This window comes from Gekko japonicus, unplaced genomic scaffold, assembly GCF_001447785.1.
Source record: "Gekko japonicus isolate JY-2015 unplaced genomic scaffold, Gekko_japonicus_V1.1 scaffold69, whole genome shotgun sequence".
Lineage (NCBI taxonomy): Eukaryota > Metazoa > Chordata > Lepidosauria > Squamata > Gekkonidae > Gekko > Gekko japonicus.
In genome coordinates, this window is record NW_015175972.1 from 1,854,434 (window position 1) to 1,880,339 (window position 25,906).

At 46.0% G+C, this 25,906-nt stretch overlaps 1 protein-coding gene across 4 annotated transcripts in view; it reads left to right on the plus strand.

The window, feature by feature from the left end:
- The first annotated feature begins 4,595 nt into the window (after positions 1–4,595).
- The window catches only part of TPRA1 (transmembrane protein, adipocyte asscociated 1), a 30,632-nt gene continuing 9,321 nt past the window's right edge, over positions 4,596–25,906 (plus strand). Inside the window, exons 1-9 of one of the 4 annotated variants that reach the window (XM_015426087.1) lie at positions 4,596–4,635; positions 12,972–13,171; positions 13,295–13,427; positions 16,952–17,038; positions 18,340–18,412; positions 21,507–21,586; positions 22,568–22,678; positions 24,885–24,945; positions 25,361–25,463. In XM_015426087.1, coding sequence (XP_015281573.1) covers positions 12,984–13,171; positions 13,295–13,427; positions 16,952–17,038; positions 18,340–18,412; positions 21,507–21,586; positions 22,568–22,678; positions 24,885–24,945; positions 25,361–25,463 — 836 coding nt within the window. In that variant the 5' untranslated portion in view covers positions 4,596–4,635; positions 12,972–12,983. The other 3 variants (XM_015426085.1, XM_015426086.1, XM_015426088.1) reach the window with 3 other exon arrangements.

Consider the following 25,906-nt stretch of genomic DNA (forward strand, 5'->3'; position numbering starts at 1 on the left):
GCTTTCAAACGGAGATGAACACCGCAACCCTAGAGTCGGATTCGACTGGCTTTCCAGCAAGGGATACCTTCACCTTTACCTTACTCAACAGTAAGCCCCATTGAGTTCAGTGGATTTACTGCTGAATAACTGCATACAGGACTGCAGCTTCTGGCAGAAAGCTACTGAGGGGCCTAGCTTCTGTGACCTGTCTTTGCCATTCCTGATTGTACCATGTCATGTACAAAACAATAAAAGGACACATCTTTTTCTTTGTCTTTCTCTTTTCTACTGAATTCTCCTTTGAAGTTCTTTTATAGATGATCTTTAGATTACCAGGACAGTACTCTGGAACATTAAAAAGCCCTCCATTGGTTTCTGACTATTACCATTTCAAATGTCAGTGTGTCCATTTATTCTTTTAGATATACTTAAAACTCCAGCCAACAGGAAGAAGAAAGGAGTGGAAGATGATACAAAGAGAGGCTAGTAAAGATCTAGTCAAAAGACTCCCCACAAGTGGGTGGGGACCACTCCCAATTGTTGATAGATGGGCAAGGATTAACCGGATCTAAACAAGGAAACCACGGCTAGATTCGTGTCCAGTAACACTTTAGAGGAGGGGTCCCCTACCTTTTTGACCTTGTGGGTACCTTTGGAATTCTGACACAGCGTGGTGGGCACAGCAACAAAATGTCTGCCATAAAATGGCTGCTGCCAGAGGTGGAGCCAGCTACAAAATGGTTGCCCCAGCTTACCTTCAGTCAGGGAAGATCCTTGGGCTTTGGTGGCAGCTGCCAAAGCAATGTTTTCTATAATCTGCACAGCCAAACTCTAGTGGACAATCAGAAGCCTTGCTGGGCAAAAGCCCTCCCTGCCTCTCCCACGTTCTAAGAACACTTTGGTGGGTACCAGAAAAAGTGTCACTAGGTGCCATGCTGCCCATGGGCACCACATTGGGGACCCTCGCCTTAGAGACGAACAAGATTTTTGGGAGATGAGCTCTCAAGAGTCAAAGCTCCCATCATCAGATATTGGGTGAAACATGATGAGCAGACCCAGTCAGAAAAGTACAGACGGTGTAAAGGTACAGCTGAACTAATATAAAACTGCAATGGGTGAGAAATCTCAAATCCTGGTTCAAATGAGCAATTTCAATAGTACCTCGGTGACATGGAATGTCCAAGACCCATCACAGAAGCTAGTTCCATGTTACTTGGCAGCAGGGGTCATTTTGTAGAAAAAGAGGTGCAGGAGCTTATTAGCATAACTCATTAGCATAACTTATTTGAATATGCCACCCCCTGACATCAGGGTGTGTGTCAGAAGGCAACACCCACCGCTCAGGCACCACTGGACTGTTTTGGATTGCTAGCTATTGGGGGGGGGGGACATGCAGATCTGTCCTCGCAGAGGAGGGAGAGCTTGTACCTGAATAAAACTTGGTCTTAAAGATGCCACTAGACTGTTTTGGACTGGGGGGCCGGGGGGGGGGCTCTGCAACTTACCTGGCTGCTTCTTGCTCTGACTGAGGGCTGCTGGGAGCAGGGGGTGGGACTTGTTGCATGTGCCCACCCCCTGAGCTCTTTACTGCCAGACCTCCGCTCCTGCAGGAAATGACCCCTGCTTGGCAGCAGTAAACCTAATGAATTCAATGAGTTTTAAATATAACTGTACTTGCCTATGGATGTAAACTTTTTGCATCTGATGAAATGAAATGTGAGTCACAAATGTTTTGCTGGAATACATTTTGTTAGACTTTAAGGTGCCACTGGATATTCCCTGTTTAATTTTGTCATGATATCACATTTCTGGTCAATGAACTTCCTGGGCTATTTGTTTGGCAGTTAGTAACTTGCTTGCCTATTTAAATATGCCTTGCTTATGTGTCACAGCACCATAAAATGAAGGAAACAGAAGGGATTGCTAGCCAGCTCCCTCCCCTTTGGTCACATGACAAAGCTGCTCACTGATTCACATTCACATGTCAACTGCTCACCGATAAGCTCACAAGTTCCAGTTTGCAGTGTGATCCACAAGCACACTGTGAGAGCACCACCCACAATGACATATTTGGGAAGTTTTTATCCCACTTTTCTGCCATAAAGGTATTCAAGGTAACTAACAATAATAAGCTAAATCAGCACATCCAGGTAAACGTAAATGTAAAAATGCAGTGATTAAAAAAAGTCTACCAATTGCAGCCAAAAGTAAAATGCTTCCCCCAAGGGAAAGGACAGAAGCAGTCATAATTTCCTGTGACTAACCTATCTGTAAGCCTGTACTGAAAAAAGGGTTAGGGCCTAGGTCTGATTAGTAGACTGCAGACTGGCAGATAGCTGGTGGGTACATAGGCTTGTATGGGGGTGGTGGTGGTGTTACACATCCCTGATCTGGTCTGATCACAATCTACGATTTCCCCATCCCTGGTCACAACTTTCACCCAAAGCTTATACCTTGAATAAAACTTTGTTGGTCTTAAAGGTGCCACTGGACTCAAACTTTGTTCTGAACCACACATACAAAGTCATCTTTGAGTTAATGTGCCTCAGGAATTCCAATATCAAACATTGAATATGTTACAAAAAAGTCCTTGTCAGAAGAAATCAGTTAATACTGTCATTTTGCAGTGAGGAACATAGAGTCTGACAGATGCATTTAAGACATGGTGACCTAAATCAGGAGATTTTGGAGATCTATTATAACCTAGCTCAGGAAGATCAGGCAGACCATCTACCTTTTGCCCATCCTGCTCTAAAAGATATTAACATGAGCCTCAGGCAAACTTGAGGAGGGGCCTATTGCTCATTGATAAGAGCACCCACTTTGCATACAGAAGGTTCCAGGTTCAATCCCTGGCTTTCCCAGTTAAAAATATCAGGTAGCAGAGGTCATATCGGGGGGGATCGCAGTTCCCCCGGGTGAGGTACGGGGGGGCGGGGCACATGACGAAGCCCCGCCCCCTGCCTCCGGCCGCCCCCCTTCTGGCCCTCATTCAGCCAGGAGGAGGCAGGAGAAGAGGGAGGGTAAGTTGCTTCCTCCCTGCCTCTCCCCACCCCTGCCTGCCTGGGGCCAGGGAGGGCCTTCACGGGGCTTCCTTGCACTCCTGCCGGCCTTGCAGGTCCACCGCCGAGCCCCTCCTGGGGCTCGGCAGTGGAGCTGCAAGGCCGCCGCTGGCGGCCAGAACTGTTGGGGGCGGGGTGTGTGGCCTTATGACACACTTCCGGTGATGTCAGGGTGTGTGGCCTTATGACACACTTCCGGTGATGTCAGGGGGTGTGGCATATGCTAATGAGTTATGCTAATGAGTCCCCTTAGCTCTTTTTCTACGAAACGACCCCTGTCAGGTAGTAAGTGTTGTGGCCACTCACTGCATTTCCCCACTGCCAGTCAGAGCAGACAATGTTGACCTTGATAGGCCACTGGTCTGACTGGCTGTAAGGCAGCTCTCTGTGTTCATGTGATTAAGGAGGGAGTTGCCAATCTGGGTACCACCACAGAAAATCTGCTTACACACTGTAAAGAGTCACCTACAGAACAAATATATCCCCATAACTCAAGCAACTGAGCCAAATTGGAAAGTAAAGGCAACAGAACATCTTGCCAATATTTCCAGTCTCAGTCCCTAGCTATCCTCCAGATGGCCACCAGGACATTCCATCAAGGACTTAAAGGTCACCATAGTTCAACAGAAAATTTCAAAACTAAAATCCAATGGGAAGTTGCTGAATTGGAATTTATTATATGTAAATTTGACTCAGTCAGACTTGGATTGAATAGATACTTTGGATGGTTATCTCATTAACAGAAGTAACTGCCTTTCAGGTATTCCATTCAGATTCATCAGTAGAAGGAAGGGGGTCACACCCAGCCTGGATTGCACATTCTACTTTTTTCATGACTTTTGCAATTGCTTTGCATGGAACTTTCTGCATGCTCTCCCCCCTCCCCCTTACCACCTATATATCTCTGGCCAGTTGCTTCATACCCTCCATGCATCTGATGAAGACAGTTGTGTTTCTCCAAAGCTTATGCTACAATAAAGTTTGTTCGTCTCAAAGGCACTACTGGGCTTTTTACTATTTTCCAGATAGCTAGGTAAGTGTAGGGTTTATGGTAAGATTACTCAGTACAATCAAGCCTTCTTTTGTTTATGCCATCAGGGCTGAAGTTTTTTTTCCACTCTGCATGCCTGTGGTGTAAACCTTATTTTATAGATGGAGGAGGCAGGAGTTGAGAATAATTTCATATTCCATATTAATCTGGATTTTTAAAAAGTGATTTGGTGAACAAACCCTTGAGGGCTTGCTGCAGCAGTTAATATGTACTCTGGATGAGGCAAACTGAAGGCACTTTTATGTAAGATCTATATGTAGATCGTAGGAATTTTACAACGTTTAGGGTTGTGCGGTCAAAAAGCATTCCTCTCCTTCGCTGTCACCGAGAGCCTCCATACTACTTCCTAACAGAGGTTGGGTATCTGCTCCTTTAAGGCCTTGACATTCCTGTCCTTTCGGTCCCGCCCCTGTGCTTTCTCCATTGGCTCTGTCGGTCCTTTTGTTTCTCTTTTGAGTAGGGTTTTTTATTTAGACGCCTTATGATTGGTCGAAGTCCTTTGGGTTTAGGGAGCGACGGTTAATTCGTCGTCCGCGAAGAGTAAGCCGAATAACCTTTTCCTTCCCGTCGTTTCCTCCTTTCCCAGAAAATGTGGTAGCAAAGGTGCTTAGAGTTGTAAGTGTGTCCTTATCTGAACTGGCAGCTGGAGACGTCCTGGGGGAGACGGTACCGAAAGGCGCTGTTTTCGGCTACATTGCAAAACGGGTTGTGGAGGACGCTCCCTCGAACGTACGTTCTCCACCCCTTCTTGGACCTGGGACAGAATCTGCAGGATGGCCGGGTCGGAGTCCCGGGAGTGAGCCCGCGAGAGAGAACGGCTTCCCTACCGTGCCGGCGGGCGAAAGTAGCAAAGAGGTCGCGGAGAAGCAGCGCCTCCAGCGGCCGGGGGCGAGGAAGAGATGGTAGGGGGTCCTTTCCGTCCCCTTTTTTGTTGCCCCCCCCCCCGCGCTTGGGGGCATGGCTGTGGTGGGGGGTGCTGGTGGTGATTATAGCCATGGGAATGATTCGTATATCTCCTGACGGGTAGACGGAAGTACTCCACTGGGGTGAGCTCCGAGTTGTTGTCCTCCTCCAGCGCGGAACGCGAGAGGTCTCGTTTCCTTTCCTTTTCGTTTCCCCGAGGCGCTTCCCTCGTTTACCTCTGACAAGCTGCCCCCTCCCCCTTGGTTGGGAGAGAGGTTTTTGCGCCCCCCCTCCCATCGCCACCGAGTCCGGGAGGGGAAAGTAGATTCTAATCTAGATGGGGTGCGTGTGTGTATGAAATATACGTTAAGTGGGTCTGTCCCACACGGTAAAGTGTTCTCCTTTCTCAATATTCGGTTTTATCGTGGTGATCTAGCAGTCCGAAGGGTGGCCCGCATGGCAGTGTCTTTTCTAGAAGCCTTGAGGTGTGCGTCTCATAAGAACATAAGAGAAGCCAGTGTTGGATCAGGCCAGTGGCCCATCCAGTCCAGCACTCTGTCACACAGTGGCCAAATATACCAGGTGCCATCAGGAGGTCCAGCAGTGGGGCCAGAATAGTCTCTGTCCTGGGAAACAAATGTTTTGACATTCCTTTAATAGAACCGTGGGCTGGCGGGGCTGGTGCCTTCCTCCAGCCCGAGGCCCCCCCACTAGCCTAGGCAGGCCTCTTTGGAAGAAAGTGCCTGGCCCTTCCAGCATCGTCTCTTTTTGAATGTGTGCTTGAATTAGCTAGGGCCCCCTCCCTCCCCCCTTTCGGTATTTGTGCTTCTACCCTGTTTCATTGTTTAGTGGCCTGGTAACTTCGAGCAAAATCGCGTTGCTGTTGAGTGCAACTTTTGGTGAAGCCTTAGGTGGATGCGCCAAATTGGTGATTTAAAAAATGAGTGGGTTTTTTGGGGGGAAAGGGGGTTGTGATTTGAATAAACAGAAGACATTTTGAAGGAATAGATGGGCATAAGTTTCTATGATGACATGTTGCCGATGGTGATCTTAACATTATTGTAGCCTGGTATGGTGTCTTCATTGGTTGAAAATCCCAAAGCTCTGAAACTTGGACTCATCCGTCAGGCAATGTTCCCTCTAAGCTGTGGAATCTTGTGAGCAAGAATTCTACTTTGTGAGCTCCTGGCATTAAAGTTGTGAGCAAGCTATTTGGCTACTGCATAAATCAGTTTGCTCCGGAGCCATCCTCCCTGAGCTAAGACAAAAATGTGTGAGCCGGAGGTGAAAAAACTGTGAGCTAGCTCACACTAACTCAGCTTAGAGGGAACATTGCCGTCAGGCATTGTCCACTGCTTGACCTCTGTTTCTGAGCTCACGCTTACCACCTTTCAGCTCATGCAGTGGGTAGGCTTCTTTGACAGCTGTCCACAGCTGAAATGGGACTGTGTTTCCTCTTCCTTTCTTTTTGACACCCGTAACTCAAAGGCTTGTTTCCTTAAGGCAATAAATACTCCCTTGGACGTTTTCTCCTTCTCTCTAAATTAGTTGCAGATTCTATAGTACGATTTAATTAATACTTAATTCCTAAGCAGCATTAGAGGGGAAGAACCAAGAGACCTGACTGATAAATCTTGGAGTGATTAACTAAGTCCTTGGAGTACTAATGTCCTAGCATGACAGGAAGTATGCTTATTGTGACACTTGCATTAAAACGTGCAGCGTGATTAAGCTGTTGACTGTGTAAGTGCTGTTTAAGGATACTACGTGTGTTGTAATTGAGCCCCAGGTATTCATGGCAGGCAAATCCTACGAACATGCTCTTGTGTGGGAGCTGCTCCCACATGTAGACAGGGGAACAGGAAACTGAAAGAATATGGCAAGAAATGAAAGGGGGACAAATTGTTGTAGCTAGATTTTATTACTGTGTGTTCTGGAACACACCGTTTTTGTGCAGTTGCATGCTTTAGCAAACTGTTTATACCTCGGCCACGGGGAGTCCAGTTCCAGGTTATGTCTGAAATAGGTAAGGTCGCTGATGGAAATGCTCCTCAAGGCATGCTGTTTTCATCTTACAGTGCCACAGTTGTTCGATCTGGTTTGAAGTTTAAAGTTCTCATGGCACAAACTGAACAGATGCTTATTGTACTGAGGCTGAAAAACCCCAGGCTGATGAACTTGTCCTCTAGTACAATAAGGAAGCAAAATTTGAGAGGGAGGGTGGGACCATTGGATGCCTTGTTTAGATAAAAGGCCTCTCTCTTCATGAGCCTAGCTGTTTGTTTAGAGTGTTATAATGGCTTAGTTCCATTATATAGCTTCTGAAGTGGTGTTTTCTGTTTCCCTGGGGGAAAGGGTGTTTCTCCCCTACTAGCCTAGGACATATAACTATTAGTTGCATAATTTAAATTCCACCAGACACAGAAATATGAAGAATGAAATAGTCTCCAAAATTTTAAGACTTAAATTGTAATCAACTTTGAAAGTACTAGATTACGTGTCAGTATTTCCACAACCTAATAGTTTGGTCAAGGCATATAGGAACAACGCAATTTCCATGCCATCGTTGAGCTGTGCAAAATGTGAGCTAGTGTTAAGAGAGCAGTCTTGAGCACATACTGCGTGCCTCTTAGCAAATGTGTAAATACCAACAGTGTTCAGCACATCTGTGAATTGGGTTAGGAGTTTACAGGGCAGATTGCATGAATACTAGGCAGGGGCAGGGAATAACTAAAAATTCTTAGTGGGCACTGTGTTTCTCAGGGGGCTTGAAGCAGAAGGTGGGAGGTACCACTTTGGCCACTTTCTTATGGGTACTGACTTTCACACCTGCTCCTCAGTTGTCTCGAGTCTAGGCATCTTTCTTGCTGGGAGCTAGGCACGGTAACCCTAGTTTAAGTGGTGAAAATGCATGGTTGCAATTATTTGATTAGTTCTCAGTTCAGCCTGTTTACAGTTAGAGGCATGAAACTGTACCCTAGTCATGGCAACAGTAGAAGCAAGTGGTATGGGACTGGTGTCCACCACCACCCCTGTCCCCACACTGCTTCTGCTGTCCCCAAACCCTGCTCCTCCCCCTTTATCATACTTGTGCAAAAGTGCAGGTATGGTGGCAGTCATGCTGGGCTCCCTTTGTAGTCTGGAATATCGCCAAGGGCATATGCTAGGACAACGTGGCAATATTCATCCACAGTTGTAGGGACTAGAAACTTTTTTAAAAGGCTGTGGTTCATGGGATTCTGAATTTTAAAAGTTTTTGTGCCATTAAACTGTATGCAGCCCAGGTTGCCCTTTGGTGTGATGAAAGGGAATGGAGAAGTATTTCCCCCGGGGAATATTGCAATGAACATAATTCCTCTGGTGAAATACACAGACAGTGTTAAAAGAGAGACTGCTTCTCAGAGTGCATAAGTAAACTGTGCAAGTTACTGTGCAGTTTGCGGTGGAAAGTCATGAAGGCCAGCTGTCACAGGTATACAAATTTGGTCTGACAAGGGACTTTGTGGTTCGTGCTATTGCCTGATAAATCGGTTTAAGATTTTTCATTTCTACAGGTTTTAATCAATAAATCTGCTTTTCCATATGAATAAAACAAGAGTTGTGGAGAAGAAAGAATACTCTTTGTATGTAGATAATACCCACACATGTGCCAGCAGGCCCCCTTAGGGGCTTTTCTATTGGCTCTGAGAGAGAAGGCCAAATTTTTCTTCGCATATGAAATCTACAGTTTTTGTACATCCCTGCATTTAAAAAATCTCTTTGTCTATTTTTTTTTTTTTATCGATTGCTGAATTGACCTGGAACATAATCTTATACATAATTTTTGTGAAATATAGTTCCTGGACTCTTTACCGATACATACATGAATTTGCGAAACGAAAGTGTTTCAGTCTCATACTTCAGAGGACATGGTTTGGAAAACCAAGATACTTTGGAATTACAAAATTTAAAAATGAAACGTTGAAACAAGTTTTGCTAATTTAGTTTGTGTTGCATGGAAGCCTTTTATTGCTGGTTCTTCTTCCACTGACTACAGTGCAGTCCTGTACAGAGTTAGACACTTCCAAGTCCATTTAACTTAATCAGTTTAGAGTGTAACTGCTCAGGATTGCGTTTTAGAGAGACAACAGTTTTGCCTAAATGGGTTGCCAAGGCTGCATACAAGAAGATATGAGGTATAAGCATATTCCCTTTTTTTTACAGGTTGCCTTAAGCTGCCTTGGTTAAAAGCCATACAAGAGTGGTTTCCTGGCTAGTTTGTTTCACACCGTTTCATTATAAATCTTTTTTAGATAAAGGAAATAGAAAGGAATAGGAGCTGCTTGCTAAGACTGCACAGCACAATCTTCTAATTTGATAGTTACCTTGATTTATTGGGCCATTGGAACAAAAAGGGCTCTCTATGGACAGGGGGAGTAAAAGGACAGGGGGAGTAAAAGGCTTCTAGTACTGGCTCCAGAATCGACAAGAGTTCAGTCAGCACTTGTCTGCACATGCCTAATGGAATTTTTCAAAAACTGTTTCTGCTGTACTCGTGCTGAGGATCAGTGGCTCAGATTCATCACTTGGGTGCCTTAGAGCAATTTATAATTGCAGGTGGCAACCAGTGGATATATTAAGGACAACAGTATTCTAAGTTTAAAAATGTTTAGTTGATTAATCAAGTAAAGGTTGCAGTCCTGTTCATGAACATTAATGTGCAGCTGCCTTTGGTATAGCTTTTAAGTGGAGAGATCAGTTGTTACTAGTCAATTCCCTGTTGAGCGGCAGTGCCTTTTGCCACTTTACAGGGCTGTTCCAATTTGTCTCTTTCCTGAAGTTGGGGTTACTGCTAATGCAGAACTGTAAGTGAAAAATGAGGCCAACTTCTGTCTGTGTTGGTGAGAAGTAATGTGCAAGGAGAAACATGCCCAGTTCGGTACACTTGGATGGGGCCAGTGTAGGCAAGACCCTCAAACTGTGTTGTTCTCTCACCGTGGTAGAATGTTTCAAAATAAGTCCTAGTGCAATTCTGAACAGAGATATACCCCGCTAAACCCATACAAGAGTGTAACTTGGCTTACCGTTGTACTGAGTGTCCCTGGAAATTTCTGCATAGAAAGTTGGATGGGGGTTGGGGTGGGGGGTTGGGGTTAGTGCAAAGCTGCATGTCTTGCTTTCTCTTTGCTTGGAGCGATTCAGTTCTGTTTTAGAGAGCTTTTAGAAAACAGACAGACGTGAGTGTGCATGCTTGTGTATAAATTTGCACTAGTGTGCTGTTGGGTAGGTAGAGATTTAAAGACCATCCATCCCTTTGATCCTGTTTCAAGAGTGGCAGTGACAGCAGCAAACCACATGTTCTGCTTTAGGTTATCAAAGCTAAAACCCTGGGGATATTATGGAGACAGAACATTGCAGAAGGATGAAATTGTGTGCTTAAAAATATTATCAACAGAATTTGTGTGTGCGTGTGTCTTTAACAACTTCCTAAGAACAATGATTTCTTTTTAGAGAATAAGGCAGATCAAATGTCACCTCTCGGATGCTGGTGGGCCAGTACTTTTACCTCTCCTCTGCCCTGTTTATCATCCTCCAGGTTTTTAAAATTTTGCTCTGCTGTCTTAGAGAAAAAGATCTTAGGCATGCACATTCACACAGTCCTGAATTCTTGGATGCCTTATTTATGTGAATGAGTAATAACTTGGTTCATTTTTGCAGCTTTGGGGACTTATAGTTCTGGGAAGAACCTCTGCTTAACCTGAAGGAGAGAAGAAAGGGGAGTTAATTACTTGGCATGAGCTAGTGTAAATTTGAGTAAGTCCTCAAAATTGGCCTGCCACAAAGAATGAACAAAAGATTTGCCCAAGTGAGGATCTAAGAGTTTCACTCTCTGGGCAGCAAGAATGGTTGACTGAGATGCACCCATACTTAGAACCATAGTCCACATGTTACAGTGAATGCATGTAAATCCTGTATGTACATGTGTACATCTGTTTGTAAGAAATAGTCATGAGTGTTTACTTCAAAAATGAAATGGGGGGCCAGTAACTAGAAAAATGTGCAGTTTCAGTCACACGTTCTATTGTACATGCGCTGAATGTAACATGAGAATTACTCAACACACACATAAAGAAAAATATCAAGTGTGTGTAGTACATATATGGTGCATGCGTTCACTGTAACTAATGGGCAGGGCTCATGCATCTAGTGATTCAGTGGTCACTTGTGGAAACCTGTTCCAAAAAGCACAGACTGTTACCATGCCACAAGCTGTGTTTGTCAGTGTGGTAACTGTTAGAAGAAATAGTCTGTATCTCTCACATATAGATTGTTTTCTTACCCCTGTTGATCAGTTTTCCCCTCTTTGTTTATTGAATGTGTGGGGAGTTGAAGGACAAAGCCCTGACTCTGGCGATGGGGGAAGGTGGAAGTTGTTTTGCCTCAGGTGCTGTTCTTTTCACATACCACATATACTGCCCCTGAGCTCTTTGGAGAAAGGGTGGGATAAAAATGCAATACATAAATGGAACGCGAATGGCCTGGAGCAAATTTAAAAGCATGCACTTTAGTAACTTGATTTCTGCAAGTGATGCAGAGAATAATTATCTGTAATGGAAATACCAGAAGACATTACTGTCAGCTATGTTTCAGTTCTGTGGGCCCAGGCAAGCGCTCTTGGTAGCTGCAAAACTAATTCTTAGAGCCTGAAATAGATGAATGGTGAGGCCAGTACATTGTAACTTACATTGAGAGGTGATACTTTGCAGAAGGGGAAACGGTAAAAATGCGGTATAATAGATTCTCTGTACCTGTGTGGTTTTGGCAGGAACTTTGTAAAACACTGTTACTTTTCTTCTTCTTCCACTTCCCTGACTGTTCAACACTTTGTGCTTAATTACCTGGGAAATGGTTGAGGTGGCCTATGAATTGTAATAAGATGTTTGACCAGTTATTGGTTAAAGAGGCAAGAGGGCTACAAAGTTCTACAGTAGCTGAAGCATCCAGACAATCTCCAAGGATAGGATAGGGTTGCCAGCATCCAGGTGGGGCCTGGAGATATCCTGGAATAAAAACTAATCTCCGGAATACAGAGAGAAGTTCCCCTGAAGAAAATGGCTGCTTTGGAGGGTGTTTCCCCGGGCTCCACCCTCAAATGTCCAAGAATGCCCCAACCCTAGGACAGCACCGTATAAAGTGTATTAAAGAAATCAGACTTGGAGGTTATAAGGAGCATGGTTGATAGCTGGGAAGCTTCTGCGTTGAGCAATAGCCGTAATCAGCACACTAAACGTAGGTGGCAATTGAGGGGAAAACATTCTGAACAAGGGCTGTTACTTGGTTATCTAAGAACAGAGCTGCACTTAACTCTCACACTGTCAGCTACGCTGCCATGGGGGTTGGGGAGCTCGGTCTGTGTCTGGTTACTTGCTACTACATTCCTTTCTGTGCTTTTTCTGCTTTGCGCCGAAATGCTTATCTATGCAGATGTGCAGGAGGGAGTTGTATTGTCTGGGTTTTTCCTAGGTGCCGTGGGAGAGTGTTGGTTCTCAGCTTTAGCTACCTAACGGTCTCCAAGCCTTATCCCATGTACGGGAGGGTGCCTAATTGGCCAGTGCTCAATGGGGGGTGCATACGAATACCCTATATCCTATTATGTCCATAGGGCCACCGCCATTCTTAACAGTGCTTATGTTACTGCATCTATAGCTCTGCAATAAAAGTATTACCGTTCCTGAATGTATGTACTTCATTGTTGGCTGTGGGTTCTGACACACATGTACAATAAACTCGACTGATCACTGATGTGGATCCCAGAACAATTGTTACAGTAGTAGTACAGGATTCAATGAGGGCATTGTGTATCTGAGGATTAATACAAGAGGGCTGCCTGGTTTTAGTTTCAGTCTCTTTTAGTGTAAGAGGGGCTGAGGTACATCTTGTTTTCCCCTTCGGTATCTGTTGCCTGATCGTGCTGCTTTTTCCGTCTCTTCCAGGATGGTGGCAGGATGGCATCAATGGCAACGTTATTCACAAATGACAACACCGCCTCTCTGTCACCCTCCACCATGTTAGTAACTGCATTGGACAATGTGACTTCTGCACCCTTGACAACTGTACAGTTTTTTAATGACACCAACATTACTGTCCCACACAAGTGTTTGTTATTGTTGTATGAAGATATCGGAACATCCAGGTAAGACACAGCTACATAGAAGTGCCTTTTTCTTCCTCGTAGGAATTCCAGGTCTCTGTATGGTCAGAGCTGGGACAAATGCATTTTAGAAAAACAATTCAGTTTTTTTTCTTCCCCCTTTAGGGTCCGTTACTGGGATCTTTTGCTGCTGGTTCCCAATGTGCTTTTCTTTGCATTTCTCCTCTGGAAGCTGCCCTCTGCCAGGGCTAAAATCCATGCCACATCCAGTCCAATCTTCACTACCTTCTACATACTAGTGAGTATGTTCTTTGTGTGGTATATATTGGCACACTCATTGAGCACTTGTCAGGATGTTGAAGAAATCCTGTGACATGTTAGATTTTCTGAAACCTTTGGTTTGGTTTTGCATAGCAAAACTTGACCTGACCTAGTGGTTCTCCCAGGCAAACTTTTCTGTCGAGAAGCCTTTTGGGGTCTCAGTGATCCTCTAAGCAGCTTGATACTTGGTGGGCCTTCCTCACTGGTGAATTTTTAAATGCTTACTTCTGAATCCAGATGAAATTGGTTCTAGTCCCTTGGGGGCCAAAGTGGTGCAACCATCAGGCCTTAGATAGCTTTAAAAACTGAGGAGTACACTGCCGGGGGAGAGCTCCTCTGGCCAAGCAACAGGAGTCCCCTCCCTCTGTGTGGCCTAACCTAACCAACTCCTATGCCAATCAGTAGTTACTCATCATCATTGCCTACCTCATCGATACCCTGTTAGCGACAGTGTTTCACTGTGGGATGGTCAGGAACTTTTCCCCCTTGGTATAACCTCAGATCTTGTGCTTCGCTGTCTGGGTCTTTGACCCATTTCCTGAGAAAGCCAGGTACCATACTTCAGGAATCCCTGTTTTATGAAATGTCACACTTACCAAACAGAGGACAGTGGCTGGCTCTATGCTGTATAGATTTTGGCTCTTGTCTGTAGCCATTGACACTCCTTGAATTTTATAAAGAGAAGCAGTCTTAGATTTAAAGATGGTCAGTAAGCTTGTCTTGCTTTATTTATGCCTCTTGCTGCAAAATAGTAGGTCACCGACCACTGGGGCTAGTGTGGAGTGCAGAGTTAGCGTGGCTTCACTTTGTAGTATGAAAAATGCTCTTAGCAGCACAAAAGCTACTGCTGTTTTTCAGAAGCCTTATCTTGGAAAGGAAGTAGATCTCCCCCCACCCCCACCCCCACCCCCCAATGCTGCGTTAGAGGTAAAAACAGGATGTACGGAGAGAGCAGTTGTAGGACTACTATAAGAGAGGATATCCACGAATGACCTCTTTGCCCAGTTGAAAACCCTCATTGGCAGTTTCTAGACAGGATAAGGAGGGCTCTCTGGATGGTGTCAAAGCCCTGTCTTTGTTTCTGAAACCTTTGCTTAGCACTGTTAAATGCAGCAGCTGCCCAGTTACGCGTTGTAGAAGTGGGTTTACAAGTGGCCCCAGCTCTTTACTGCATCAGTACATGGGGTTGCGGTGGCTCAAGTGGTTAAGACGCTGAACCTGCAGGCTGTGGAAGTTCAGCAGTTCGAGACCCGGGTGCCGCAAGACGGAGTGAGCTCCCGTCTCTAGTTCCAGCTCCTGCCAACCTAGCAGTTCGAAAGCAAGAAATTGCAAGTAGATAAATAGGTACCACTTCAGTGGGAAGGTAACAGCGTTCCGTGCGCCTTGGTGTTTAGTCATGCTGGCCACATGACCACGGAAATGTCTTCGGACAGCGCTGGCTCTTCGGCTTTGAAACGGAGATGAGCACCGCAACCCTAGAGTCGGATTCGACTGGCTTTCGAGCAAGGGAACCTTTACCTTTACATGGGGTTACTGTACTCAGTTGTATAGAGATCTACTAGGCAGAGCTCACCTCTGAAGAGAAAGAAATTCTGTTTGTGTGCCACAGGATGGATACACATGTGACCACTGAAAAAGGGAGGCTTTGAATATATTCCCGTTTTAAAATGTCACATGTAGAGCTCTGTAGACCATATCCTTAAAACAAATTCTGTGCCGAAGTAATGTAGATTATTTCTCACAACTTATTTATTCCTTTGTATTTATTTAAGAAAACGTTTATGCCACCTATTGAAGTGGCTTAGAAATAAAAACAGCATAAATCTTATATAGAAAGACAAACCAGGGACATAAAAACAGCATCCATAAAACTGACCTCAGATCAGCAGCAGACCATAAAACAGCTAAAAAAACAAAACCCCTCAATTAGAAACCTGAGTAAAAAAGGGATATTTTAACCTGGTGCCTAAAAGACAGTATGGTAGGTGCCAGATGTGCCTCAGGGGAGGGGGCATTCCAAAGGTAAGGTGCCACCATAGAAAATGCCCACTCTGTTGCTGCTGCTCACCTCACCCTCCAGGCAGGGGCGAAGACAGCAGGGCTTGAGAGGCAGATCTTAACTGGCAGGCTGGATAGTAGGGGGTGGGGACTGTCTTTCAGATGCCCTGGCCCCTAGGCATTTAGGGTCGTAACCTTGTTCTGCTCTTGAAAGTTACTGAAAAGAACAGGAACCTTTTGTAAGGCAAATAAGACCTGTTACCTCACTACTTGAAGCTAGTGCTTCGTGCCTGGTTCCAGGTTTTGAGGGCCCCTGGGCAGAGAGTGCTCGGGGGTCCCCCCTGTTCGGGCCCATAACCAGGACTCCCACTCACATTTCCCTTCTTACCTCCACTCATGATGAACCCCCCCCACCTGCTTTTACGTTCTTTCCCTGTCTACTCACAACCTTTCCTACCACACTTGCTCATGGCCACATGCATGCCCTTTCCTCAGTGGCACTGGACAGTGCATGCAGCTAAGAGTGCCACTGCTCTGGCTGTCAGGAGCACTGCTTGGCATCACCTTATATGCTCCTCCTGGGTGCTGGGCAGCCAAACCCCCAGAAGGTAGAATACTTGAGAGTGGATGGGGGAAGACAATACAGGTGGGTGGCAAAGGAGGTGGGCATGTGGGGGTTGGTGGCGCCAGGCCCTGCCAGAACCCCCGGGCCCTGGCGGATGCCTCATTTCAGAGTATGCTGGTGCCAGCCCAGGTCAGAAGTGCACGACATGACCCGTACTGTCCTGGTTAAAACTGATGCGTGAAAAATATGTTAGGAAATGCTGCCTGCCAGTAGTCGAAACAAAGCTCTTAAAGTTTTTATTGCACATTCACACATTATTGCACTTCAGTTTGTGTCTAGGTATGGAGTTGGCATATGTGGCATGTGGTATATTGAACCACATTACGGTACTACTTGTAAGCTATCCAAAACAGTGGCCTCAACCGTAAAGAGCTATGAGGGTTGTGAGCCCTGATATGTAATGAGGAACTTCACCCGTGTGAAGACTTACACTTACTCAAAGGGAATGTAAGAACAGGGCGTGCCTTTCTCTCTAGCACTGAAAGAGGGGGTAAGAGCTGAATGAATACCTTTCTTCTCTCTATAAAGCATCTGCTAAAGTGGAAGTCATAAGCAGAAGTCATAAACATTCTTTCCAATTTATGTAGCGACTTAGCTTGTCACTCAGAGGCAGTTTTTGATCTGAAGTCTTCTGAGCTGATCTCCTGAGAGTTCCCCCCCCTTCCTTTCTTCCCTGCCTTCCCAAACAACTGAGTAGTGGAGCTACTCCGGATTTGAGGCTCCTTGATTGTTGTCATGTGGTGTGTGCCTCGATTTCAATAGACTAAGGACCAGTTACAGTGGATGGGCACCTATGGGATACCTGACAGCAATGACGCTAAATATCTAGTCTGCAGCTGAGCGTGGTCTTCCGTCATTCCCTGTGTTTTGTCTTCTAGGTGTTTGTGGTGGCTGTGGTTGGGATCGCTCGGGCTGTTGTCTCCATGACGGTCAGCGCCTCGACGGCTGCGACAGTTACTGACAAGGTGAATGGAGCTCTGAAGCCAGAGGCGAGGGCGGAACTGCTGCCGGCTCCATCTTTTCCTGTGGCCTTGCCACGCTTTTCTTGGCATCCTGTTTGTGGCCGTCCATTATGATAGTGCCTGTTGCAGCGTGGCCTGTTGCATGTGCTTGACTACCTGCAGTGCTCATTTCTGACCTGATTAACTTCAAGAGACTTCACTTTGTGATTTTTCTTTTTTTTTTTGCAAGTCATGCTTTGGGAAACCTATATGCAGCATCAAGGTCTGTGGTGAAGATTAGGTGGCAGAAAAGCTGCACAGTTGTTCACTGTGGCACCGACAAGATGGTTTTTAGAGCCACGACGAGTGTATTCCATCAGCTAGCTCAAGGCTACTTTTCATGTTGCCTTCCTGTCTTGAGAGGCTGTTCCTGCAAGTGCTCTGGGCTAGACTGAAAAGGGGAACCTGTGTGTGTGGCTGGGTTCTACTGTAGAGTGATGTCTCTGGTAAGGACCGGAATTCAAAGTGGTATTACGCAGTGGAAGTAAGCAAAGTGCTGTGGATAGCTTCAAGGGTCCGTATTGGCAAATCATGGCGGGTAGTTCTTGCCATCTGTAATCTTTCAAAGCAAAGCAGTTTTGGGTTGAACAGGAGCAAAGGTGGAAATGGGATCGCTGCAACATTGGGAAGCAGTTGCTTCTATTGTGTTCTCCTTGCTTGGTGTGTTCTGTCTGTGCTTACAGGGCCAAGTATTTATTCCTGTGCAAACTGGGCTGAGGGTGCTCTGTGCTTGAAAACAATTTTCAGAATTATGATCAAAGGAATCCTGATTCTGTGCCAACAAATGGGATTCTGGGATGTGGAAGTCCGCTGGACCAGCATAACTTTTTCCCTGGCTAGCCTTTGGAAAGGTCAAGCAGCTATGCAAGGCACTGAAGCTCTACCTGCATACTTTTGAGAATCCCCTGTTTTCTCTTGCACGTGCGCTACTCCTCCTCCTCATTCTTGCAGCTGTGCCAGGCACTGTTTTCACACTTGCAAGTTGACCTCTGAAGGAATATGGACTTGTTTATAAAAAAAAATAACCCGCGACTGAGAAGATTTTGTATATCATATCAGATAGAATTGCAGAATACACAACACTTTGTGTAGCCAGTTACGGAAGTGTGTGAGAGTGTTTATGCATTTAACCAATGAAGAAAATGTTTGGAAGGGTTTCTTCTGTCTGCAGAGTTTCCTCAGGAGATGAAAGGTGAACTGTCCATGCGCAAGCTTCCCCTTAAGTCCTGTTCCTGACCATGCATCTTTTGCATTGTCTTCTCTAGATCCTATGGGAAATCACAAGATTCTTCCTTCTGGCCATTGAGCTGAGCATGGTGATCCTTGGCCTGGCATTTGGTAAGATTTCCTATGCAGTGCTTCTTGGTGCACTTCCTTGGCAAGATAGGTGGAAGCGGATAAACAAAAGAGCCAGTCCTGCTGACCACACAGAGGCCTTCAGCGTGTAAAGCCCAGGCTGCTGGGGGGAAAGCCCTTGCTTCTTTTTCGCCTCTGTTGCTCTGAATCTGCTTTCTATGTGCAGATAGTTGTAAGACTTTTGCTACATCTGTCAGGGTGGAGAGAGGACATTTGTGTACACACACATATTTCTCCCCCCGCCCTGCCCCGAAAGGCACATCAGTTGTCTGGCTGTTGCAGAGGACCCAGAAGCATTTCCTGGAGGCAACTTTTCTGTTTTTGGGGTGGGGGAATCGTTTTCCCAGCATTCAAACAGGAGAGTCAAATGAGACAAATTAGTTTTATTGTATTACTAGATACTGAATGCAGGTCCACTGTACAACTCAAAATGTGGGAAAGCTCGTGCAGCCTTCTTTTTAAAATGGCAAGCACCAGCATGTGGTCTCTCTGTCTCTGAGCCATGCTTACCCATGTTATGAATCTCTTCCTCCCTCCTCCCATTTAATTTTTTTACAGGCTTTGTCCTTTCTTCCTTCCTTCTCTCCAGTGTTTTAGCACTTCCTCTGTTCGTAATTGGAAGCCGCAGACACATGTCTACCCCGTAGTTGTGCCTTACCCCGTACATTGCTTGGGGGGGGGGTATTGTGTGGCCAGCATTGGATTGGGCTCAGTGTAAATGCAGTACTTATATCAGGAAATGCCCAAACTCTCTTAGCATCTGACATTCAAACTCATTCTGCATAATCAGAAAGTCGCACAAATACGTTATTTTAGAGGTGAATAGACTGATGTATAGTGCATGTTAGTTTAATTGTGGATGTGTTTTTAACCTTTTCCTTTTGGCACAGAATTACAGGACCATGGCAACCTTGTGTCCAAGTCAGCACTTAGTCTCAGGAATGTCTAGTAGACAGTCTGTCCTGCTATAGATCCATGCATATGGAGCATGGGATGATGAGGTTTTTTCTCTCTGTTTGTCTCCATCCCTGCAGCCCCTTCCAGCTTCCATGAAGTCATTCCCAAGGTTGTGGAACCTGTGCAGAGTAATAACCAGGGACCGGCATGAGGCGGGACAAGGGAGGGGTGGACTTGTTCCTCCTTCCTCTTCTGCAACTGCAGGTCCCTGAGGAAAGGTGTCCTTTTCAGCCCTTTGGCTTTCCTCACTCCAGTCCACTGACCTGTGCAGCGGGTCCTCTACAGGGGGTCCTGTGACTCCAGGAATGATTTTTCCCGGGGTCAGAATGGGCTAGTGGAATGGGGACCAGAAAAAGTGTGTGCCTTCTGTGCCTGGGTGGGTGGATCCACAACCCTGACATGGTTGCACCACTGGTTTTCCTGATCTATGTAGATTAGGGTGGGGAAATGGAAAATGCAGTGTCAGTACATAGAGGGACTTGACAGTGGACTGCTGCATCAGGGGGAGGCCCTGTGTTCCTTGTACCACCTGGGCGTTCTTTCCCCAGTGCCTGCCAGTGACTCTTTAGGAATAGTAAAGGGCAAGCTCTGCTAGGTGTGTAGCCTGCTTGGCAGAAGTTCCATCTGGAGCATTTGGCCTCTTCTGCTCATGAAGCTCCTGTGGGCATAGGACAGGGAATGTAGGCTTACTGGAAGAAGAAGAGAAGAGATTGGATTTATACTCCGCCCTTCACTCAGAGTCTCAGAGCAGCTTGCAGACTCCTTTCCCTTCCCCTCCTCTCCCCACAACAGACACCCTGTGAGGTAGGTGGGGCTGAGAGAGCTCTTTCCAGAACTCCTTTAGAGAACAGCTCTTGACAGAACTATGGCTTGCCCAAGGTCATCCAGCCAGGTGCAAGTGGAGGAGTGGGGGAATCAAACCCGGTTCTCCCAGATTAGAGTCAGCGCACTTAACCACTACACCAAACTGGCTCTCCAGGTAATTGCATGCTCTCCAGGGTTGGAGTGACGTGAGGAGAGACTTTCTTGGGGGCTTTTTGAATATGTAGAGTATATCTGTATAGTTTCTTAGCTGCAAAGATCAGCCCTTTCCCAGGTTGATGTAGACGGATAAACGATGCCTTGAATTACAAGGTACTGTGGTAGTAATAGGGGAGACTCAGTCCAAGTTCTGGGAGCTTGGTCGCTGCTGCCAGATGTGATAGGAAGTCACCAAAGCAACATAACAGAGAAGAAGAAGAGTTGGTTTTTTATACCCCACTGTTCACTACCCGAAGGAGTCTCGGAGCGGCTTATAATCGCCTTCCCTTCCTCTCCCCTCAACAGACACCCTGTGAGGCTGGTGGGGCTGAGAGAGCTCTGAGAGAGCTGTGACTGGCCCGAGGTCACCCAGCTGGCTTCATGTGGAGGAGTGGGGAATCAAACCTGGTTCTCCAGATAGAGTCCTGCCACTCTTCACCACCACACCACTCTGGCGCTCTCTTGCACGCACTCTCCCTTTTTTATCCCACCTTCTTCCAAGAAGCTCAGGGCAGAGTACACAATTCTTCCCTTCTCTATTTTATCCACGCAATAATCCTGTGGGGCAGATTAAATTGGAAGAGAGTGTGGCTGGCCCAAGGTTACCCCAGTGAACTTCATAGCTGAGTGGGGATTTAAGCCCAAGTCTCCCTAGTCCTCCTATTCTGACAACACCAGTGGCTTGTCTGAAGAAGAGTCTTCTGTTCTCTGTCCGAGGGGTCCATCTAATCCAGCATCCGTTTTCCAATGGCGGCCAGCTGGATGCTTCTCGGAAGGCCACAAGCTGGGCAAGAGGGCAACCCTCTCTTCGCCCCCCCCCGGCTAATAGTGTTCATGAGCCACATAATAAAAAGGCCTGGTTTGATTGGGTTCAGTGGGAAGGGGGGAAATCAGTCTTTGTTTTCTAAGCTTGAAGCAGTGCAGCTCCACATACAGTGACTTGACAGTGAGGCTGGCTTTTGGAGTGAAATGTATGTGAACTCTGAAACAGTGGGAGGAAGAGGCACGCACAGCTCTTAATTGTCCATTATCTGATGCAAGCCTAATATGCTCAAGCATGCCAGGGGAGTGATTCACGATGTGCTTGTTGTTAATTCAGGTCACTTGGAGAGCAAATCCAGTGTCAAGCGTGTGTTAGCCATCACCACGGTGCTGTCGCTGGCCTACTCGGTCACTCAGGTAAGCATGGGAGATGTGTGACGCCAAAGCACCTGATTGGTGCACTCAAGAGAGGCGGCCTCTTTGATTTAAGGTCTCTTTGCTTTAAGAGGGTAGCTTGTTGTGGAACAGAGAGAAGGGAAAGGCACAGCTTGAGGTGTGTCTTGTCCATCCTTGCTAGGGCAGGGCAGGGCATTTATACAGTGCAAAGCAGGCTGATTGCTGCTGATGCCCCCTGGATGGAAAAGGGTTCAGTATATAACTCTGGTCCTGAACAACAAATGTCCTCCTGCTTTAGACATGCTTTTCTTTTCTGTAGCACCTGCATCCAGCATCGCTATTGGCTGGTGCAGCATCAGTATTAACAGCAATGTTGGCACTATCCAGGTGTCTGAAAGAGACACAGTGAGCTGCAACCTGATAGGAAGAGAAATTCCTGTTGAAGATGAAATGGCAGAATTCTTGCTTCATCAGTGCTGCAAATCCCAGCGACGGTGCTACGTTCCCGTCATACACATGAAGCTCCTTTATACTGAATCAGACCCTAGGCCCACCGATGACAGATTTGTCTACTCAGACTGGCAGCAGCTCTCCAGGGTCTCAAGCAGAAGTCTTTCACATCACCTGCTGTTTGGTCCTTTTAACTGGAGGTGCAGGAGATTGAACCTGGGACCTTTTGCAGGCGAAGCAGAGGCCCTTGCATTGAGCCACAGTCCCTCCCTCCTTCCCTACCCAGCAACTAATTCTAGTGCCAAAGTCCCCTTCCCTCCAGTTTCAGCAATGAGTAGCTTTCATGTGTTTCAACATTTCTGAGTCGTCTGGGGAGATCTTGTTAATTTAGTGGAAAGAGCTGGCTTCCAATGAGGGCAAATGCCTCTTTCGCAGTCTCTTATGCATAAAGAGGTAATTTTTGTGTGTACGTGTGTGTCTTAATAGATCATATTCTAATAACGTCCCTTCCCTGCACAAACGCACTTGCATTGTTCTGTGCTAATCCTTCAGGGAACACTGGAAATCCTGTACCCAGATGCCAGACTCTCAGCAGAAGACTTCAATATCTATGGCCATGGTGGGCGGCACTTCTGGCTTGCAAGCTCCTGTTTCTTCTTTCTGGTAAGGTCAAGAAGTTTTGTCCTTCGTGAACAACGTGGGAGAACAGGAAGGTTCTTCTCCTTAATAATTTCTCGTCGTCTTCACTTAACTTCACTTCCCAACATCTTCTAAACACATCAACAGTATCCCAAGGTGGTAAACCAGAGTCTTTTTAAAAAATTATTCTTGACCTGAATCTCCATAATCTTTGCCAGCCTTCCTGGCTCCGATCGTTTTCTGGGAGTTGATCTGCTGTAGGAAAAAAGGATGATGAGTTAAGGCAGGGTTCTCCAACAGGGTGCCCGTGGGTCCCATGGTGCCTGCCAACACCTTCTCTGGCACCCGCCAAGTGTTTGTAGGAAGTGGGTGGGGCCAGGTAGGGCTTTTGCCCAGCAAGCTTTCTGATTTGACTATTAGAGATTTGGTTGCCTGTGCAGATTTTTAAAGAAGTGTTGCTTTGGCAGCAGGTGCCACCACGGCACAAGGATCTACACTGTGTTACTGAAGTTAAGCTGTGGTGATCACTTTGTGGCTGGCTCCGCCTCCTGTGGCATCCATTTTGTGGCGTCCATTTTGTTGCTGCACCCACTGTAGCATGTCAGAATTCCAAATGTACATGCGGGCTCAAAAAGGTTGGGTACCCCTGAGTTAAGTAGGGCTACCAAGTACTTACCGCGAATCAGCGGGGGACGTATAGTTCTTGGCGGGAACATTCCTGTGGGGAAAACACAGGCGCTGCACTATCCTGTCACCCAGACATGATGTGGGCATGTAGCCGGGCGACGCTCTGGCAATGGGGCTGGAAACTCGATGGTACCATCGAGTTTTCAGCCCCATTGCCAGAGCGTCGCCCGGCTACGTGCCCAGCATGCTTACGTCACGTCTGGGCGACAGGATAGTGTGACGCGGCCGTGTTACATGCAAGAATGTTCCGGCGGGGAAGCATGTGTCCCCCGCTGATTCATAGGCAGGTACTTGGTAACCCTAGAGTTAAGGTTAGCTGTGGGATCCCAACTCTATTGGAATACCATTTCCTGATACCCCTGTACTAAAAGAATCTTTAAAGTTTTATTTTGCAAAACGTCAGGTGCTTTTATAGCATTCGTTTACCCCGCCCTGAGCTGGCCTTGCTGGGAGGGCAGGGTAAAAATCTAATAAATTTATAGTTGGCTAATCTTATTGTGCCCTATAAATTTATGCAACATATGAGAGTTGTATTTACAGTTGTAACAACTCAGCGGTATATATTGTATCACACTTTTAAATTCTGGATTAACTTTTATTGTAGTTTTTCCTCCTGAATCTACTCACTGTCAGTTGCGTAGGAGATTTGGAATAAGCATACATCAGAGGATTTTTTTTAAAAAAATCTCCTTAACTATACTAATGGTGGGTACTAGCAAAGCATTATAGCAAGGCTTAATTTGAATTGGGTCACAGCCACCCTGTGCTTCCATTCCATTGATCAACACAGTGGGGTATGCGTGTGGGGAGGGGGAACAGAGGAGTGCAGTATATGGAGAATACTTTTATTCCATCACAGAGATACCCTTGCATGAGATGGAATCATGTTGGGATATATTTACAAGTTACCAACGCTTTCAGTAAGTATAGAGTTAACTGATGTTTGCATGCAAATAGGATATTGCCTAGCTTCGCTGTAACCAGTTAGAAGCATAGAGATAAATTAGCCCGGGAAAAGTGTGGGTGGTAGCTAGTCTAATGAAGTGATCTGTAACCTTGCTATTGGCTGTCAATGGCTTGATTAGCAGAAATACTTTGATCATGTATGCATCTGTTTGCAACTTTTATTATAGGTCTTCCACTTTGTAAGCAAGAAGAAGCTGTTAAGCTGTTTGCCTTTTAACTGTGAACATGTAATCTGTTTAGGTCAAACAGAAACATTTGTTTTTCTCCAAAATGTAATTCCCTCCCTCATTAGCTCTAGATAAAGCATTTTTCTCTCCTAAGCAACACACCGGAGTCGGCTCTTGTTTATTTACGCTGCTAATTAATTTAGAAAACCTTAATCAACAGATCAGGACTAAGAAACTTCTGAGCACTTTCTAGCCCGAGCACCTCAGTATCTGTGCCAAAATGCTGTGCTTGATTTCCAAACATGGGAACTTGGAACACTTTCAGTTTTGCTTACTACAGACTAGCGTATAATCAGCTGTGCCTATCCACCCCCCACCCCCCGTTAACTGTTGCCTTTCCCCCCCAATAGGTTTATTCATTGGTGGTGATTCTTCCAAAAACTCCTTTGAAGGACCGTATTTCACTACCATGTAAGTGATGAGCCTCTCTTCAAAGTAGTGTGGGGTTTTTTGTTTAGCTTTGCAGATATTAAAATGGAGACTTTCTCTATGTGGCAGTGTCAGGCTGCTCTGTTTTACAGACAAACCCCATACACCTGTTCCTTAAAGGCCTGGAGAGGCGGCTGTGATAGTTTCAGGGCTATCATTCTCTGGTCAAGAAGGAGCTCTCTTTGGTCTGGGACATGATGGGTGTAGCAATTAACAGGCTGTGCAGCCAGCCATCTGCTCGTCTCAGGGCAAGCGTTTCCATCAACGTCTTTCTTCTGCGCACAAGCTGAAGCCATGTTTGTAATAAGTCTTCTTCAGTGTTCAAAAGTGATTTGTCCGCCAGAGAGGCGATACACTATGCTGACTTTGGCCTCTGTGTCTTTCTCTGTTTTTACAGCAAGGAAGAGTTTCTACATCTATGCTGGAATTCTTGCTGTGTTGAACCTGGTGCAGGGCCTGGGCAGTGCTCTACTCTGTGCGGGCATCATAGAAGGATTATGGTATGTGCTTAGAGGACAGATTAAACCTTTATACTCCTGCTCTGCTTACTGCAAATGAGCCCAGTTGAGTAGCAAGCCCAGTCGCTGCAAACTCATTTATCCCAGATCAACTTTCTGAGAAGCAGCAGACATTACTTTTTCCCCGCCAAAACTTGGTAGGGGCAGGCTACAGTGGGCTCTACCCGTTTGCCCGGCTCTCTGTGCCTCTCATCACTGTGCCACGCCAAGCCACACATCTTTTTGCTCCCTTACTTGGGATCCATGGTTTATCTTTCTTCAGCAATCCCTGCCCTATTCCTTCATCCTTCTGAAGGGAGTAACAGTTTCTAATAACGAATGGGTATGTGTGTGTGATGATCATTCTGGCCAGTCTTCTCCTTTGTAGGCATAATTCCTCGCCCATTCTTCCCTTCTGAACTCTTTGTAGAGAGATGGGGATAGTT